This window comes from Labeo rohita, chromosome 15, assembly GCF_022985175.1.
Source record: "Labeo rohita strain BAU-BD-2019 chromosome 15, IGBB_LRoh.1.0, whole genome shotgun sequence".
Taxonomy (NCBI): Eukaryota; Metazoa; Chordata; class Actinopteri; order Cypriniformes; family Cyprinidae; genus Labeo; species Labeo rohita.
In genome coordinates this window covers 18,728,761-18,748,412 of record NC_066883.1, presented here as the reverse complement: position 1 = coordinate 18,748,412, position 19,652 = coordinate 18,728,761, and the positions used below count along the sequence as shown (strand labels likewise).

At 37.5% G+C, this 19,652-nt stretch overlaps 2 protein-coding genes across 2 annotated transcripts; one reads left to right on the top strand and one right to left on the bottom strand.

The window, feature by feature from the left end:
• Window positions 1-368: 368 nt before the first annotated feature.
• Window positions 369-14,596, top strand: clptm1 (CLPTM1 regulator of GABA type A receptor forward trafficking). The gene is made up of 14 exons (XM_051129108.1): window positions 369-480; window positions 4,173-4,303; window positions 4,993-5,116; window positions 6,584-6,742; window positions 6,896-7,013; window positions 7,177-7,262; window positions 7,418-7,538; window positions 7,643-7,887; window positions 9,589-9,682; window positions 9,764-9,954; window positions 10,043-10,138; window positions 10,238-10,373; window positions 12,538-12,705; window positions 13,357-14,596. The coding sequence occupies exons 1-14, from the start codon at window positions 427-429 to the stop codon at window positions 13,533-13,535; spliced, it is 1,902 nt and encodes a 633-aa protein (XP_050985065.1). The 5' UTR covers window positions 369-426; the 3' UTR covers window positions 13,536-14,596.
• Window positions 14,597-16,643: 2,047 nt separating this feature from the next.
• mos (v-mos Moloney murine sarcoma viral oncogene homolog) lies at window positions 16,644-19,098 on the bottom strand. Its single transcript, XM_051129110.1, has one exon. It carries the CDS (start codon window positions 18,655-18,657, stop codon window positions 17,668-17,670), a length of 990 nt encoding a protein of 329 aa, XP_050985067.1. The 5' UTR covers window positions 18,658-19,098; the 3' UTR covers window positions 16,644-17,667.
• Window positions 19,099-19,652: the final 554 nt, after the last annotated feature.

The window sequence follows — 19,652 nt, the reverse complement described above, 5'->3', positions numbered from 1 at the left end:
AATTGATTAGAAATACAGTACATAGAAGGGAAGTTTGATTGAGTCTCAAAGGATTCTGGGAGTTTTGACAGTTGGAATTTGAAAAGTGTTGGCTCATTTGAACATTCCGTCAATGTAAATCTATGGGATTTTTCCCAATTTTAATCGTCATTTTTAGGAAAATCCTAAATCCGATCAGTTAGATTACAGCTATTTAATCACAGCTATTTAATTACAAATTACAGCTATTTAAAAACAAAAACTAAACAACAAAAACAAACCAAACCAAAACAACTTAATAAAATACATGACGTTTTTGAACCGGTTCTTTAAAACGAACTGTTCGAAAGAGCCGATTCGCTGAAATTAGCAGTTCCCGTACAGAAAATCTCGCGATACATCAGATTACATACCACCACATTACAGTGTGCGATAGAGACAGGTAAGATGGCGGCGCAGGAGACTCAAGCAACACAGCAGTCGTCCGTAAGCAACGGAGAGGTAAGAATAGCCGAAATGATAAAGTGTTGCCGTCAAATGGACGTGTCAGCGAACAGCTTTAATACAGTCCGCGCGTTCACGAAAGAAAATACTTGTTTCGTGTCAGTTTTAAAGAAGAAAACCAGGTTGCCGGTCTGAATCAGCGACCCCTTTAATTCAGCATGCACTGGGACAGAAATGCTGTCTGAGTCACGAAGGGTCTGTCCGATTGTGTGGCTCATTTTTACCGGCACATCTCATTTTAACAAAACAGAATAAATCCTAGTTTATACCATTTGTGTATTTCACAGGCTGTATTTCAAAGCCTAGTGAACTGCTGCTTCCCATGACAGCATTTTTGGGCATCATCATGTTTGATCATGTTTACACGCCGTCTAGGTAGACAGCTGATTGGGCTTTGAGAAACAACCTCTATTACAGACAGCTGTTCAGATATTGTTCTGCGTAGTGTTATGAGCTTATGTCTACGAGTTGATCAGTGTTAGCATGCTGGCTAACTAGCTGCCTAGATCTTCTGTTAGCTTCACATGTCAAAGGCAGTGTTGTGCAATCCTAGTCATTAATCTAACAGTTAGACCTTATAGTGACCAAATAGCACGTGTCTTGGTGTAGATAGAGGAACTGTGATGGTGGTGAGACGTTTTGTAATGATTATAGCATACTGTGTGCAGTCAGCTACTTGAGTAATTGGGTTAAGTCAGAGATGACCAGTCCTGCTACTAGAGATCTGCTTTCATACAGAGATTTATTTTTTTTGAAGCCATGTTCCTGCTGTTATTTTGTAGTGAGCATGAAGACTTTGTTTATATATATATTTTTGGGTGGAGTTGAACCTAAACTCTTAGGATAGCAGATCCAGAGCTAGAACTTGCTATTGGCCTGCTATTGGATTGAGTAGCTTTGATAGCAAGGTTAGCTTCACTTATCTAGATGAATAACTTTGTGGTTACTGATTTACACAGGTTATAAAGGTCATATAGGTGATATCAATCATAAACATTACTCAGGTGTACTGAGCTTTTTCCAAAACAATGTGGGCGGCCAAATGTAAACAAGTGGATAACCAATTTCTCAGCATTTATTTTAGCTTCACACGCATTTTATGGGGAACCCAGAAAACTGGTCTGACGTCCTTTATCTGTCATTTTGTTTTGAAGTCATCTTGCTTGCTTTGATTTGCATTTGAAATGTGTATTTTGCAGTGCACCCATGTCTAGGCGTAATCAAGCTATAGGTGGGGTCTGTGTTGATAGTGAGGGGGTGTAATTACTTCTCTTGACAAAAATTAGCATGACAACAAAGCATCAGGTTCTCCCACTTTTCCAGATAGGCCTTTCCATCATCTGTGATTGGGCAACCTCAACCATATCATCAGAAAACTACAATAGACTTTTATTTGGGTGCATATGGTGAACAAAAGAGGTCTCAGGACAGAGCCCTGGGGTACTTCGCATTTAAAATGAGGTTTGGCAATGATTGGCTGCCCACATTTACTGCTCGAGGTTTGAACCGTAAGTTCAAGATCCACTAAGGCTGAAAACTCAATTCAATTCAATTTAGAGATTCTAAAAGTCAATTTCACATGTTGTTGCATTCATATCTCATTTTTTTTTTTTAAAGGAGAAGTTCACTTCCAAAACAAAAATTTACAGATAATTTGCTCACCCCCTTGTCATTCAAGATGTTCATGCCTTTCTTTCTTCAGTCCATAAGAAATTTTGTTTCTTAGGGAAAACATTTTAGGAATTATCTCCATATAGTGGACTTCAATGGTGCCCCCAAGTTTGAACTTCCAAAATGCAGTTTAAATGCAGTTTTAAATGGCTCTAAACAATCCCAGCCGACGAAGAAGGGTCGTATCTGTCATTTTTGAAACAAATTGACAATTTATATACTTTTTAACCTCAAACGCTTATCTTGTGTAAGTCTGTGTGAGCTCACGGTTCAATACGGTCAATACAGGTAGAGTATGTTGAAAAACTCCCATTTCATTTTCTTCCCTAACTTCAAAATCATCCCACATCGCTGCAGAAATACTGACCCAGTGTTTACAAAGTGAACATGCAAATAAGATCAAACACCCTTTAGAAAAAAAGGTAAAACAGCGATGTAGGGCGATTTTTGACGTTGAAATAGAAAACGAGATGGGAGTTTTTCGACAGACCTTAATTGTATTGATCCAGATTGCATAGACAACGCATGCGCATCGCAGAGAGAAGACAAGATGAGCATTTGAGGTTAAAAAGTATATAAATTGTTAATTTGTTTTGAAAATTACTGATTTTTTTCGCTAGATAAGACCCTTCTTTCTCTGATTGTATAGAGCCATTTGAAGCTGCATTTAAACTGCATTTTGGAAGTACAAACTTGGGGGCACCATTGAAGTCCACTATATGGAGAACATTCCTGAAATGCTTTCCTCAAGAAATATAATTTCTTATCGACTGAAGAAAGAAAGACACAAACATCTTGGATGACGAAGGGGTGAGTAAATTATTTGTAAATTTTTGTTCTGGAAATGAACTTCTCTTTTAAGTTTGTTGGTATGTTTCTGTATTCAATATGTTTTTGGCCTTATGTTTGGATCCTGTCCCTGAACTTCATGACAGGCCTTTTTGGACCTATTGTTGTCTCAGAGCTGTTATCTCTATCTTTAGACATCTGGATTGCAAGCAGAATCATTGTAAATCAGATCGCTGTCGTCTGCTTCAATTTAGTTGACCTAAATCCAGTCAGAAGTAATTCCATGCTCAGCCTGGCATTGAAAAGGTTTAAGTTTAATATTTACCCTGTTCAGTAGCGTGTCAAATCTACATTATTTTCCCAGGCAAAATGCTTTTAGCAGATCACCAATTAAAAGTACAGGAACGAGTTAGAATGAATTAAAACTCCAGTATTTTATGAGCTTATGAAAATAAATGTATGTAATTATTTCTAGGTTGTAGCTGAAACTGGTCACTTTTTGTTAATGGCAGGCTTCTGTCTGAAATTCTCATCTGCCTCTCTTCTCAGACTTGAACTGATGTTTTCCTGTCCAAGTTGGTAGTTTTGAGCTGGTTTTGTAAATATGACATCTAGCGATTAAAATGTCTGTGTTTTTGTGTACAGTTTATTTCCTGTTTTGTCAGTACAGGTTTTTAGTTGGCATCCTTCCAAGACCTGTCAAACTGGGTCAAAAATAATTGTGATTATTTAAAGATGTAGTTATGTTTGGCTTTGTTTTTTGTTTTTGTTTTTTTGCTTACAACTATTTGAAAATCTGGAATCTGAGAGTGCAAAAAAATCTAAATATTGAGAAAATTGCCTTTATAGTTTTCCAAATGAAGGTCTTGGTAATGCATATTACTAGTCAAAATTTAAGTTTTAATATATTTACGATAGGAAATTTACAAAATATCTTCATGGAAAATAATCTTTACTTAATATCCTAATGATTTTTTGGCATAAAAGAAAAATTGATCATTTTGACCTATACAATGTATTGTTGGCTATTGCTACAAATATACCCGTACTACTTAAGGTTTTGTGGTCTAGGGTCACAATGTAATTGAAAATCTAAATCTAAAGCAAAAAGATCAACCTGTGGTTAAATAAAATAAGGATCAGACCTCTGATCTGTTTCATCTTCTTATCTCAATAAATATACTAAATCTTTATATATAGTAATTTTTTATCACAAATTTTCTGTGCAGGTGAGCAGTAATGGGGCAGCTGCCTCAGGTCAGGTAGCTCAGACAGGTGCGACTGCACAAGACCCCCAACAACAACAGCAGCAGCAACAGCAGCCCAATGCCTGGCAGGTGATTAAAGGTGTCCTCTTCAGGTGAGTCCTTAATGTTGTGCATCTAAATTATTGTTTAACAAAATAATTGTTGTACTTTAAGAACTTCCTGCACTTTGGTCTTTATTTGACGGAGGTGGTTTGTATTTGACCATTGTAAAATGCAGTAATGTGGTTGGTGACTTATTATAGATCGTATGGTAGTGTTTGAGTAGTTTATTTGGAAGTGCTTATTAATGACGACTCCGGGGTTTCTGTAGTATCAAAATATGTTTAAGAATTGGCAACTTTCACTGGAATTGCCTACTGAAGTTTTGATATTGTAACCAGTATGAGCCCTGAGGAGCTGTATTACTCAACAGACATCTCGTGAGAGGAAAGCAACTGAACTTCTGAGCTGTTCTGGGTGCTCTAATTGATGTCAGGGGGCTTTAATGTTAACTTGTGTTAGCATTTCATACTTATGCAACATATAAAATTTATTGTCACAATTACAGTAATTACCTTCTCCAGTAATGTTTCTATAAATTCACTTTACTTAAATATCATCTAGGCTGCCAGAGGCTGTTTTTCATTTAAACCAAACTAATTTTTGTTTTATTCCATCTCACATCATAGATGATAGTGTAAGGCAACATTATTGCATCATGTGATTTGGGATTACTCTTTTTTAGAACATCTTAGGGCTAAAGTCTAATGTGAGTCTGCTCTTGTGTTTGTGTATCACCCAGGATTTTTATCATCTGGGCTATAAGCAGCTGGTTCCGCAGAGGTCCATCAACTCCAGATCCCAACACTCCCGCTGGAGCTCCACGAGTGCCCAGCCGAAACCTCTTCCCCAAGGACACCCTTATGGTATTCATAATCAAGGCCTTTCCCATCTGCCTTTTACTGATATAGTTGAGATCAAAATTAGAGAATTTCTAAATTCCAGGACACTGCTTAGTCCAGATGTTAGAAGATTTTTTTTTTTCAAGCATATTTTTGACACTGATCAAAATTAGAGAACACTTACAAATACCTCCAATTTATTGGTGTTAATTTGGCACCTGGTGCTAATTTCCTTAATTATATGACAAACCCTATTTAAGTGGCAGCATTTCTCTAATTTTCACTGAGATTGAAACTCTGCAACAGGAGGTTGTCCAGATGAAGGCCAAAGGGTTGACCCTTTCAGCCACCCCAAGAGAAATTTGTTCCAAATCTGTGATTTCACAAATATCACAGGTTAACAATGACGCTTATTCAAGTCCCCCAAAAAGGCTGGTTGTCCATGTAAGACAAATGCACAAGAAGACAGAATAATGCAGAGACTCTCAATGGGGAATGGGTTCAACACTGCAGCTGGAATTGCTTGCTGAACGAAGTTGGACCAAGATCACCAAGCTTCTCATCAGCAGAAAAAATCAAAAGGCTTAGCTCAACTTTGTTGAGGAGCATGTTGTGTGGAGAGAGGAGAACTGGTCCAAAGTTCCCTTTAGTAATGAGAGCAAGTTTAACTTATTTGGGTCTGATGGGAAACGTTTTGTTCGGCATCAAACTGATGAAAGGCTGAAACCCAAATGCGTAAAGAAGTCAGTGAAAGGTGGAGGAGAAAGTGTCAAGGTTTGGGGGATGTTTTCTGCAGCAGGAGTTGGGCCCCTTATACAGCTACATGTCAGGGTGAATGCAGATGCTTATCAGAACCTACTTCAGCAAAATGCAGTTCCTTCCCTGCAAGCATCTCCCAATCAGCCTGCAATTTTCATGCAAGACAATGCCCCCGTCACACTGCAGAACAGGTAAAGCAGCTCCTTGAAGCTAAGAACATTGAAATAATGAAATGGCCGGACCATAGTTCTGATCTAAACTGACTGAAAATCAGTTATGACCAAAAAACCCACTACAGTCACCAAACTGTGGAAGAAGAGTGGACCAAGATCACAAAAGCGCAGTGTAAGAGACTAGTGATGTCCTGCGGCCACAGATGTGCTGAAATCATTCAAAGCAAGAGCCTCTAGACTTCCTACTAATTTAAAACCCTCCAAATTTTAGTTGTAATCTTCTTTTGTGCTACAGTGGTTACTGTACTCTAATTTGATCAGTGTGTTTTCCACAAAATAAAGGTTTTTTTTTTTTTTTTTTTTTTTTTTTATAAATGCTGTGGATATTTTGTCAAACTTTAGAACAGTGGCATACCTGCAGCTGATATTCCTTCAAATTTTGAGTGAAGATTAACAATATTTCAGAGAAAATCATGTATTTATGGATTGTTCTCGGATTTTCTGTAAGATCTGGTTTGTAGCTGCTTTGATAATTCTCTGTTATCTGTCCTGTTTACAGGATTTATATGTATATATCTCTGAGAATGAGATATTTACAGATTTTAACAATACAGAAGCCCTATTCTGGTACCAGCAAGATTTGGTTTATGGAGATTGGACCACAGGGGAGTCGGGGGATGGCTGCTATGAGCATTACCAAGAGCTGGACCTCTCTGAGGTGGGATGCAAAAACATTCTGTAAATGTGAATGGAATAGATCTGAGACTTGCATGGTTTTGATTTTTAATTGTCATCTGTCGGCACTGTTGAAATCTGAGAATACACTTTCTTGCATGACTTGCTGATAGTCCGCCTCTGTTTGTTCGTACAGAGTGTGAAGCAGAACGGCTCTATATACATCCACATTTACTTCACCAAGAGTGGCTTCCACCCAGACCCCAAACGCAAGGGCCAGTACCGCAGGCTATCTACGGTTCATGCCACTCGAAGTGAGTGTGTCCAGTTTTTGCTTGCCTTTCTTGTTCACGTTTTTTGCATTTTGCTGCTCACATGTTTGACTGTGTCAGCAGGCCTAAAATAACACATTATCAGTGCATGGGTGAACCCTCTTTAAAGCCTAGAGCCCGTTTTTACATACCTCCTTTTTAACAGTGCTCAACAAGTATAAGAGGAGGAAGTTCCTCAAGACCAAAAACCTGTTGACAGGAGAAACCGAAGCTGATCCAGAAATGATCAAGGTAAGTTGAGAGATTTGCCTCATTGAAATAAGTTAATCGATATTGCACTTGGCTTGTCCGCCATCTTGTTGTCATGCCGTTCATCGCTGTGCCTTCTCGATAAAGGACACGCGTGTTGTGAAGTTCCTAAAGTTGTGCTGTTTGTGCATTTTCAGCGGGCTGAGAGTCATGGGCCTGTGGAGATCATATCCCACTGGCATCCCAACCTCACTATCAACATGGTGGATGATCACACAGCTTGGGTGAAAGGGTCTGTTCCCCCACCTCTTGATCAGCGTAGGTTTTTTCGTGCTAAACTGCCTCATATTATTGAAGCAGTTCATTGAGCTGTAGGTGAATCCAGAATCATCTCTGGTTAACCTGAGCACTTTTCCTTTCAGATGTCAAGTTCGATGCAGTGAGTGGAGACTACTATCCCATTGTTTATTTCAATGACTACTGGAACCTGCAGAAGGACTATTACCCCATAAACGAGACCCTGGAGAATCTGCCCCTCAGACTCACCTACTGCCCCCTCTCCTTGTGGCGCTGGCAGTTATATGCCGCCCAGAGCGCCCGCTCCCCCTGGAACTTCCTGGGAGAGGACACTTACGAGCAGTCAGATGAGGACCAGGATTCTGTTAAGGTCTGTACTACACTCGAGAAAATTTTATTGGTTTCGAGATCTAATTGAGAGATTGGATCTATCGGTAGGCATCGTTAACCAGTAGAGATTTCGGGCTATTGTTTCTACCACATATTGTTTCTGTCAGAGAGGTGTGTGCATGTGAAGGTGGTGCCATAGAGCGTGAGAGTATTGAAAAGTTATTTCTGCCACTTCATAGGCCTTGAATGGTTAAATACACACACTTGTATGTGTCAAAATGCGTTTTGCAAATATCCTCGTAAATACAGTAATTTAGGTCTTAGGTGGAAAGCAAACGCTGATAAACAAAACACGTGTAACAGTATTGGATCCGGGCAGCTCTTAAAGTGACAGCAGTCTAATATTCCTGCTGTCTGTCATTCATGTTAATCAAACAAAAGAGAGAACACCTCTCACTGTTCTCAAATTAATCACTTAACTACAACTTTAATAAGAATAAATATATATTTGTTTTACACAGTGATGAATATGCAGTATTTTTATACATATGATTACTGTATACAATGCATGTAGCCTTTCTTATTTGTTCTACTGTAGGTTTATTTTTCATGTTGCTTGTAATTAGTTCTTTTTCTTATTTAATCTAATTTAATTTCTAATTTAATTTTCTTTTTACTTGTCTTCAGTGAGTGTGTGTGTGTTTGTTTTTTGTTTTTTTTTGAGGCTAGAATTATTTTTAGTGATATTGATACTAGTGACAAGAATTATGAAATTTCTATGGCATCAAAAATTGGTACCATAAAGACCTTATTTAAAGCAAAAATTACTATATTGTGATGGATATCGTTACTGTGAAATGAAATTACTCATATTTTGATATAAGATTTTGGTCATATCGCCCACCCCTACCAAAGCTTATGTAATTTATTTTTTGCATATGAAAAAATTACAGATAATGTACTCACCCTCTTGTCATCCAAGATGTTCATGTCTTTTTTTTTTTTTTTTTTTTTTTTTTTCAGTTGTAAAGAAATAGTTTTTTTTTAAGGAAAACATTTCAGGATTTCTCTCCATATAGTGGACTTCAATGGTGCCCCTGAGTTTGAACTTACAAAATGTAGTTTAAATGCAGCTTCAAAGGGCTCTAAACAATCCCAGCAGTGGAAGAATTGTCTTATCTAGCGAAAATGATCTGTCATTTTCTAAAAAAAAAAAAAAAAAAAAAAAAAAAGTATATTCTTTTTAACCTTAAATGCTTGTCTTGTCTAGCTCTGCATGCACACAGTGTATTCCGGTTTATGACAGTTAGGGTATGTCAAAAACTTCAAAATTGTCCTACAGTACATCGCTGTTTTACTGTTTTTTTTCTTTGCATGTTGACTTTGTAAACACTGGGTCAGTGCTTCTGCAGCGATGTAGGACAATTTTGAAGTTGGAGGAGAAACTGAGATGGGAGGGTTTTTTTTTTACTTGTACTGTCATTAACCAGACATGCAAAACGTGTGAACCAGAAGTGACGAGACGTGTTTAACAGAATACGGAAATCTGTTATGCATAACCCCTATTCAAATGAGTAGACGCTTAGACACAAAACAGTCACAACTTAACAAGCACACATTCTTCTCAGTCTGAATCATGACTATTAATTAGTGATGTAATGTTAAAATGACAAGCAGAGTAACTACTTTGAAAAATGGCATACAAATATCTTGTTGCATAATCTACTTATTGTCTCAACAGGTGGCTCTACTTGAGACCAATCCCTACCTCCTGGGACTGACCATTGTTGTTTCCATCGTCCACAGCATTTTTGAGTTCTTGGCCTTCAAGAATGGTAAATAAATACTGATTTATGTGTGTGGTAATCGATTGAGACTTGTGGGTTGTGGTGTCTCTCATTTCACTTTCTCTGCAGATATCCAATTCTGGAACAGCCGTCAGTCTCTGGAGGGGCTGTCTGTGCGCTCCATCATATTCGGGGTGTTCCAGTCTCTGGTAGTGCTGCTGTATATCCTGGACAACGAAACCAACTTTGTCGTCCAGGTCAGCGTATTCATCGGCCTGCTCATCGACTTCTGGAAGATTACCAAAGTCATGGACGTCAGGGTGAGATGATGCCACCGCCAGGCATTTTGGATGACTTCAGGCTTAAAATCTTGGATGTCAGTGTTGATTCTTGTTTTTCTTTTCCTAGTTGGACCGAGAGAACAGGATTGCTGGAATTTTCCCACGATTGATATTCAAAGACAAGTCCACATACGTGGAGTCTTCAACCAAAATCTATGATGACGTAAGAGATCTTTCAGCTGCGATTTAGAGGTGATTCATCACATAATTTATACAAGCTACATGAGTAATGTCTGTTTTGTTTTTGTTTCGTTTTCCCCAGATGGCCTTTAAGTACCTGTCCTGGCTGTTGTACCCTCTCTTTGGGTGCTATGCAGTTTATAGCTTATTATATGTGGAACACAAAGGCTGGTACTCTTGGGTGCTCAGTATGCTTTATGGGTTCTTGTTAACCTTCGGTAAGTGTAAATTCAGTTCATGTTTGTAATAGCTGCATTCAACTCCTTTTCCGATAACCATAAAAATGCTCAGAATGTGTGGCAACTTAAAATCAGTGGCTAGATGCTTAAAGAAACTCACAAAGGGGAATTCCTTTTTAACCTTCAAAGCTCAAAGGATTTTCTACAGTTCTGTAAATAGAATAAAAGAGAGCGCTGTCCGCAAGGACATACCGTCACGTGTGAAATCCAGGCGTTAGCCTGAAGGGCATGAATGCGTGTTGACACATTTATATTTAATGGATTTTAAAGTGAAAGTAACTGGGAAACTTTTTAATACTCCGATGTAGCTTTTTGCCATGATCTGAGTTAGTTTCTACCTTGCAGTATGCCCTTTTATTAGGGTTTCTGCATGTCTTACACCTTAATTTACTCTTTTCAAATTAAAATAATAGTTCACCCAAAAAATTAAAATACTCTCATTAATTACTCACCCTCATGTCGTTTCAAATCCATAAGACCTGTTCATCTTCAGAAAACAAATTAAGATATTTTTGATGAAATCCGAGAGCTTTCTGACCTTCCGTAGACAGCAACGCAACTGACACATTCAAGACCCAGAAAGGTAGTAAGGACATTGTAAAATAGTCCACGTGACAGCAGTGGTTCAACCTTAATTTTATGAAGCTACAAGAATACTTTTTGTGTGCAAAGAAAGCAAAAATAACAACTTTATTCAGCAGTTTTTTCTCTTCTGTATCAGCGGGTGTTCTTTTTGCATTTATTTACAACATTTCATAAAAGTCTGAAGATTTTGACAGAAGATAACTTGTAATTTTTTGGCCAGCCTTACTTATTTGAACCAGAATATACAGACGATAAGCTAAAAGAGATTGATTGTTCTACATCAGAATGCCGGCTCCTGCGTCAGCAGCACCACATGAATGCGTCATTGTCCTTTCGTGAACGCACATCGAAGACTAATACAGAAGAGAAGAGATTGTTAAATAAAGTCGTTGTTTTTGTTTCCTTGCGCATAAAAAGTATTCTTGTAGCTTCATAAAATTAAGGTTGAATTTATACGTTTTCACGCTGCCTCCGAAACTTTCGTCTGTCGTTTAAAAAAAAAATATGATCAGATTTGATTTTCTGTGTATTTCCATCTGTAGCAAGCATTTTGATAGGAAAGGATGACAAATATTAAAAAAAAAAAAAAAAAAAAAAAAAACAACACATAGGAAAATTTCTGACTCACTGTGCACTGACCTTTAGACATTTGCACTAGAAAACAAGACAAAAATGCTGTGGGGAAAAAAGTTCCCCCCTTTTTTTTTTTAAGTCTTTAAAGTATTACATTTACTCAATCCCATGACCTTAGTGTCACTAATGCCATGCTTAACCGTTTGAACTACAGGAACTTAGTGTAATTTTTTTCTGTTTGTTGACGCTATTAGTGTTGAAATCACACATTCCAGCTTTAAGAAATTACAAAACGTCTGTCATTTAAAAATATTTTGTCATTTAAAAATCACTGTCTACCACTCAATCACATGTTTCATAGATGCTTCACAGTGGCTAACAGCATGTTTTGCTTGAACTTTTTAGACCATTATAGGTATAGTTCACCCAAAAATGAAAATTCTGTTATTAATTACTCACCCTCATGTTGTTCCAAACCAGTAAGACCTTCGTTCATCTTTGGAACACAAATTAAGATACTTTTAATGAAATCTGAGAGCTTTCCTGCATAGACAGCAACACAACTGACACTTTCAAGGCCCAGAAAGGTCTCTCAGCTCTCGGATTTCATCAGAAATATTTTAATTTGTGTTCCGAAGATGATCTTACAGGTTTGGAACGACGTGAGGGTGAGTAATTCATGACAGAGTTTAAATTTTTGAGTGAACTATCCATTAAAGATGCTAAAAAACAGTTTAGGGTAAATTTGTTTATGTTTATTTCAGTACAGCTGTTAAAGCTATACACATTTTAGTTTTCCACCAGGAGCATTGCATTTTTCCACTGGCAACAGATTCCTCAAGACTGACCAGTTGTTCAGGCGTCCCACTGATTTTAAATTGTTTCACACATCCTTATTCCTTTTCATTAGTTTGTATGACATGTCCAACTGTAAATATTCCATCCAGTTATGTTTTGAATTACAAATGTTTTGTTTTTCCTAAAGGGTTCATCACCATGACACCGCAGCTCTTCATCAACTACAAGATGAAGTCAGTAGCCCATCTTCCCTGGAGGATGCTCACCTACAAGGCCCTGAATACCTTTATAGATGACTTGTTTGCCTTCGTCATCAGGATGCCAATGATGTACAGAATAGGTTGTCTCAGAGACGGTACGTGCTTATGCGTTTCCCTCCGACGCTTGGAATTTCCCTATATGACAGCTTCTTAAGGAGAACTCCACTTCCAGAACAACAATTTCCAAATAATTTACTCACCCCCTTGTCATCTAAGATGTTCATGTCTTTCTGTCTTCAGTCGTGAAGAAATTGTTTTTTGAGAAAAGCGTTTCAGGATTTTTCTCCATATAATGGTCTTCATTGGTGCCCTGATTTTGAACTTCCAAAATGCAATTTAAATGCAGCTTCAGATTCAGTAGTACTTGAACACGCATCCCAGAGCTTGTGCTACACAAGCTTTTGTGCTTAAAAACTAAACATTTTTATTTTCCGAAACAAATGACAGATCGTTTCGCTAGATAAGACCCTTCGTCCTCAGCTGGGATCATTTATTGCCCTTTGAAGCTGCATTTAAATTACATTTTGGAAGTTCAAAATTGGGGAACCAGCAAAGTCCATTATATGGAGAAAAATCCTGAAATGTTTTCTTCAAAAAACATAATTTCTTCATGACTGAAAACAGAAAGACATGAACATCTTGGATGACAAGGGGGTGTGTAAATTATTCGTGAATTGTTGTTCTAGAAGAGAAGTTCTCCTATAAGGTTGCAAGCATTAATTGGACGTGCCACCATTTCTCCACAGACGTGGTCTTCTTCATCTATCTGTATCAGCGCTGGATTTACAGAGTGGATCCCAACCGTGTGAATGAGTTCGGGACCAGCGGAGTGGACCAAAGCAAGGACAGCTCAGCCCAGCCAGCAGCTGCCGACACAACCGCTGCCATCACAGATAAATCAGAGGGGGAGAAGAAAAATGATTAACCCCTTTTAACCCCCCTCCCTTGCCCTTTGGTCTTGTGAAGGTGTCATAAAGCATCTTCAAGGCTGAGTTTATGTTTAATTGTCAGGAAAGGGAACTGGATTAATGGTATTACGTAAAAGACTGCAGGAAAAAAAAAAGTTCAGTTCAGCGTTCCTTCTTTGTGTGGGATCCACAGGAAAAAATATATATATTTAATGTAGACTTCCTAAAATCATTCTTTTTCAATCTCCCATATTTTTGCAGTCAAAGTGAAGTAAAATGTGATGTACTGTATTGTATATTTTTGGGTTGGTAACACTAATAATTTGAAGGGTTAGGTGGCCCGTGATTAAATCCTATTGGCTGGAGTGAATAGGGCGATTGCAGTACATATCATTTTGTTTTTTGAAGTACAAGAAGAAGGAAAAAGAGGCTAAACCCAGCCTCGCTGGTCTCCTGATTCTGTGTACTTATTTTCTGTTCATTCCATGTGTGAAGGGGTACCAGGAAGCGGTTGTGTAGTGTAGGACGGAGGTGGCCAAGAAAAAAAAAAAAAAAAAAAAAAAGCCAATTCTGTTCAAACACTACCCCTGTGCGAGAAAGAGACTTTTCACATTTTTAAAACAAGAATTGATGTTGCAAACTTGAACAAAAAATAAATAACAGCCTTGTAGGTATTAATATATAATTATATTAATATTATTAATAACTATGATCATCATTTTTTTTTTTTTTTTCTCTTAAGCCTCTGAATTTTCTTTTGTTTGTCCTAAAACTGTACAGCATCTCAGCTTGTAAGACTTATTCATGCTGACGTCAACTTGTCTAGCAATAGCTGAATTGCCAGTCCTCTCACTGAGAACTAGTTTCATTACATTCACACTCCACGGCTGAACCACCATGTGTCACCATGTGTTCGGCTCAACACGTCAACTGTCCCAAGAATGCGTGAGATGAAATGCCTGGTTTGTCCTAATTTTTTTTTTTGGTGCCGTACTTCTGAATTGATTGGGCTTTTTTTGGTACGTTCCAAAATTTGATCACTCATGTTTATAGTAAAGCATAAGTTCAGTTTAAATCAGACACTGTATTATTCATGTCTCAAGAGTTGTGCATTTGATTACTTGGCTTTTTAAGATGTGATATTGGGCTCATAAAATATATATATCAAAGGAAAATGGTACATTTTGCAAAGATTTGAAACTGAAACTGCTTGATGAACTTTGGGAAAGTTAAAAATTTAACTACACCATATTTGCTCTTCTGGTTTGGCACAAATCTCTGCCTTAAAAATGTTTTGAGGTTTCCAATGTTAAGACTTTTGCTACCATAACTACATAAATAATATTAAATATAAAACATTAAACTAGTAATACTTAAATTGCTTGAACAGGTTTGTTTTGGCATAAACTAATATTATAAACTAGCATATTTGCGTTGGGCAAAAACAAAGCTCACTTTTTAATTAACAGGTTGTAAATTATTTACCTATTTGTATAGAGCTGTTATCATATTCTCAAATGTAGTCGGGTTAAAAAATGCACTGCACTACAAATGATGGTTTTATATGTTGTGCTGACACCTAGCGGCGTACTTGAAGCATTGCGCAAATGTTTTTAGTCACTAATGTCATTAGAAATGCTCTGTTTGCGCACTATTAGTCTTTATTAATTTAAGTTGTCCGATAACAAAGCAGTTTCCGAAATAAAGTGAGTAGAATTCAACTGTTCAAAATGGCGGCCACTATATAAGGCGACCCGCTCCATTTAAAATGAGTCGTCTTGTAATTGTCAAACATTATGCTCGCTACGTGGGTAAAACGTGCTTAATTATGTACAAAAAAACTTTAACAACGTTAATTTACTAAGAAATAAAATGTAGAAGTAAAACGAATTTAGGAATTTTGTGAAACTTATAAAAAACTCTCATTTGTGAATAAATGATCACCTCACATCAACTCATACATTTATTCAGAAATATTACAAATCGCACAAAAGGCCCACTTTAAACGGAAGAACACGTTTAATTAAAGCTCTTTTGATATTTAAAATTAATTTTGCTTCAAAATAACAAGGTTACAAAATTCAATTTCGTTTTTCTTCTTAATCGCGATTTGTACACACATAATTCACTAAAATGTAGTGAATGAGTAACAACCACATTCGACAACCGCATTAACTCTCGAAAAAAACAGGCAGTGATAACCGCATTTACAGAAATTCTATGCAGTGCGCCTGGAATTGAACTGAACATATTTGTTAATGACGTGTCTTCCTCTGGATGTGAGATGAAAGAAAATAACAGTGAAAGAAGTCTTAACCTTAGCACATTTTGACACGGGGCTAGTTGCGCTCACAAGCCCTGTGGTAAAGTGTTGCCAGATTTTCATAGAAAACAAAAAAACACTAAAACACCCATATGCTTATAACTCCAAAAAACAAACAAACAAAAAAAACCATATATCTCATATCCGCAGTAGACCACTTTATTAAGCTAAGACCAAACAACATGCCTAAGCACTCCTAAATATGAGAACATGGCAACACTGCAAGACAGCGCTCTCCAACGCAGCCTCCCGAGCATAAACAAAGTAAATAAAGAGTCTTTAGCCAAAAAAAAAAAAAAAAAAAAAAAAAAAAGGCAGATATCAACGGCTAAATTCTTATTCATTCCTGCAAGATGCAAAATGTTGCTATGGTTACAAGTGTGGGAGTGACTTCTGTTCCATACACACATGGAACGATAATTTACGGGACTCACTCCTGCATTTAAATGTGGTTGTCACTCCTGAAACTTGCAGTGTACGTGGCCTTCCCACCCAAATATATATATATATATATATATAAATAAAATTACCATATTTTGAGTCATATATATATATATATATATATATATATATAAATTACCATATTTTATGAGTCTAGAGCAGTGTTGCCAAGTCCACCGTTTTCCTGTGGAATTGGGCTACTACACTGTTGCCGCGGGTTGAAGTGACCCCAATAACCTAATATTTACCCCCCTGGAATGCGATTTTTAACTGGGGATCCCCCTCAAAACGCAATTGGGCTACTTTGGGGCTAGTTTTGAGTATCAGTTGGGTGGGTTTTGTTGTGAAAACCTGGCAACCCTGGTCTAGAGAATCCATGTGGTGCAAATTTAAAATAAAATATAAAGGTCATTAACTACCTGGTCTGTGGTAGGTTGGATGTTGGGATTGACGTCCCAGAACAGGCTGATCAGTTTTTGACACTTAAAAATGGGCAAATTATTTTGTATAGAGCTGTAATCATATTCGTAATCAAACAAGGTTTGTTTCTCACTGCCGTTCAAGTTGAATATGGATATTTTTATGTTGTGCTGACGCCTAGCGCAAACATGCAGCATCTCGCAAAAGCATAAAAGAAATGCTCTGTTTACACCCTATTCATCATGCTTCATTTATTCTGCGATCAAAGTTGTTAAATACAGCCGTTTCTGAAATAAAGCGAATAAAATTCAAATTTTCAAAATGGTGGCCATTATAAGGCGACCCCAGGGTTGCCAGGTTTTGCAACAGTTGCATTTTGAGGGGAGTCCCCCATTAAAAATAACATTCCTGGGAGGGTAAAATAAAGGTTTTTTGTAAGGGTTCCCTTGGTAAAATTAGCATTCCAGGGGCTATATTAAGCATTGGGGTCGCTTCAACCCACGGACATGAAAAACAGCCCACGGCAACAGTGTTAAAGTAGGTCAAAACCACGGACTTGGCAACACTAGGCGACCCACTCTATGTAAAATAAGCAGTCTTACATCATAACTGCCAAACAATTTGTTCATGGACAAATTCTTTAACTAGGAACAAAATAACTTTTAAAACATTTATTATAAAGAAATATAAAAGTAAAATGAATTTACGAATTTTCTAAACTCTCCTAAATCAGTGTTCACCTCACATTTATTAGTAAACATTAACTCATATATTTATTCAGACATACTACAAATCACAAAAGGCCTGCTGTAAACACAAGAAAACGTTTAATTAAAGTTCTTTCGATATTTAAAATTATTTTTTCTTAACAATAAAAAGGTTACAAAATTTAACTTACAAAACAACATTACAAAAAAATCTAATTAAGATATTTTATGAGTCTGAAGGGTCCACGTGGTGCAAATTTACAATAAAACATTAAGTTCACTGACAAGCTGATCTGCGGTCAGTCGGAGGCTGGGATTGCCGTCCCAACACAGGGTGATCAGTTTCTGACACTTCTGTCCAAGAGCAGATTGAATAAAAACATCCTTAGTGATGGAAGGACGCAGATTATACGCCACAACAGCATAGAGAATATACTGTCTGTCTCCTTCATATGGCGGCTCTCGGGTGAGGAGCTGCCACATTGTGATGCCAAACGAATAAACGTCCACGCAGGGAGAAACCTCCTCACCTTTGAGGAGCTCGGGGGCTCGGTGAGTAAACGTGCCACCGATTTCACTCAGGTGCGTCACGGTGTCGCTTTTACTCGAAAGCTTGAAGGAGCACCCAAAATCTGCGAGCTTACAAACATCCTGTTCTGATACTAAAACATTGGCAGGTTTTAAATCCAAGTGCACTATACCGTGCGCGTGCAAGTGCTGAAGCGCGCACGCAATGTCCATTGAATATTTCACGCACTTGTCCATAGGCAACGGGTCTGTGAGTCCGTAAATGACCTGCTGGAGGTTAAGTGCGCCGGCGAACTCCATTACAATCGTCCCGATGTTATCTTTAGCGCTGAGGTGCTCGGGGGTGCACGTGGTGGCCGCGATGACGCGCACGATGTTTTGATGGTGCAGGTGCGCCGCATTGAGTTCCGCCCAAAAACTTTGCCTCGAAGCCAGTTTGTTTTTCACACATCTCACTTTCTTCACAGCAACAGTCTCGTCGAAGTATGTGCCTTTGAACACCGTCCCGAATCCACCGCTGCCGATGGGCTCCAGAGCCTGTAGTTCTCGCCAGTGGATCACAGACGACCACAGTCTGTGGGCGATTTTACCGTGAAACGTGTTTGTGGGCACACGCAGCGTAGATCCACTCACGGTTTTGGATAGTGGGCTGCTGCATGCGCCAAACTCCAGCCCAAAATCCTTTGGTAGCAGTCGGGTGATAGGGATTGGTGACGGCATAGTGCATGGTAACCATGAACCCAAGTGCTGTTGACTAAATTTGGGTCTCTGCTTCGCGTGGGAGAATTCACGTGATCATTATATGCACGTCTGTCATATGACCATCACGGGCTAAGGGAAAATGTCATGATATTTTAATTTGAATGTTATCTGAAACCGTGTTATTTTCGGTGTTGTAGGTGGTACATTTACATATGCCTACATTTTAAATAAAATAATGGGTAAGACAAGGCAGTTTAACCACTTGTATGAAATTAAATCTTCTGCGTTATTTGCGGTTTAGATTTCAATCTGTTTTCTACCTAACAAAGGCTGACGCAATGATGAAAACGACAGGCGCAATGTGCTTTATGCTCTATGTGCTCAATGCGCCCCCATTATTCAATATTTACACTAGTATATTTACTCAAAGCATGTGACTATAATCCTTTCACTTTGAGCTGATACTTGGAAAAAGCTGTTTATTAATGTTTAATACATTTTATATATATATATATATATATATATATATATATATATATATATATATATATATATATATATATATATATATATATATATATATATATATACACACACACACACACACACACACACACATATATATATATATATATATATATATATATATATATCGTTCAAAAGTCTGGGATCAGTAAGACTAATGATTTTAAAGAAGTTGCTTCTGCTCATCAAGGCTGCATTTATTTGATCAAAAATACAGAAAAAAAACAGTAATATTTTTACAATATAAAATAATGTTTTTTTATTTTAATTATAGTTTAAAACATAATTTATTCCTGCAATGCAAAGCTGAATTTTCAGCATCATTACTCCAGTCTTCATTGTCACTTGATCCTTCAGAAATCATTCTAATATGCTGATTTGTTATTAGAAAGATCTATGTTAGCAACAGTTGTGCTGCCAAATTTTTTTTTGGAACCTGTGATACTGTTTTTCAGGATTCTTTGATGAATAAAACAGTAAAAAAAAAA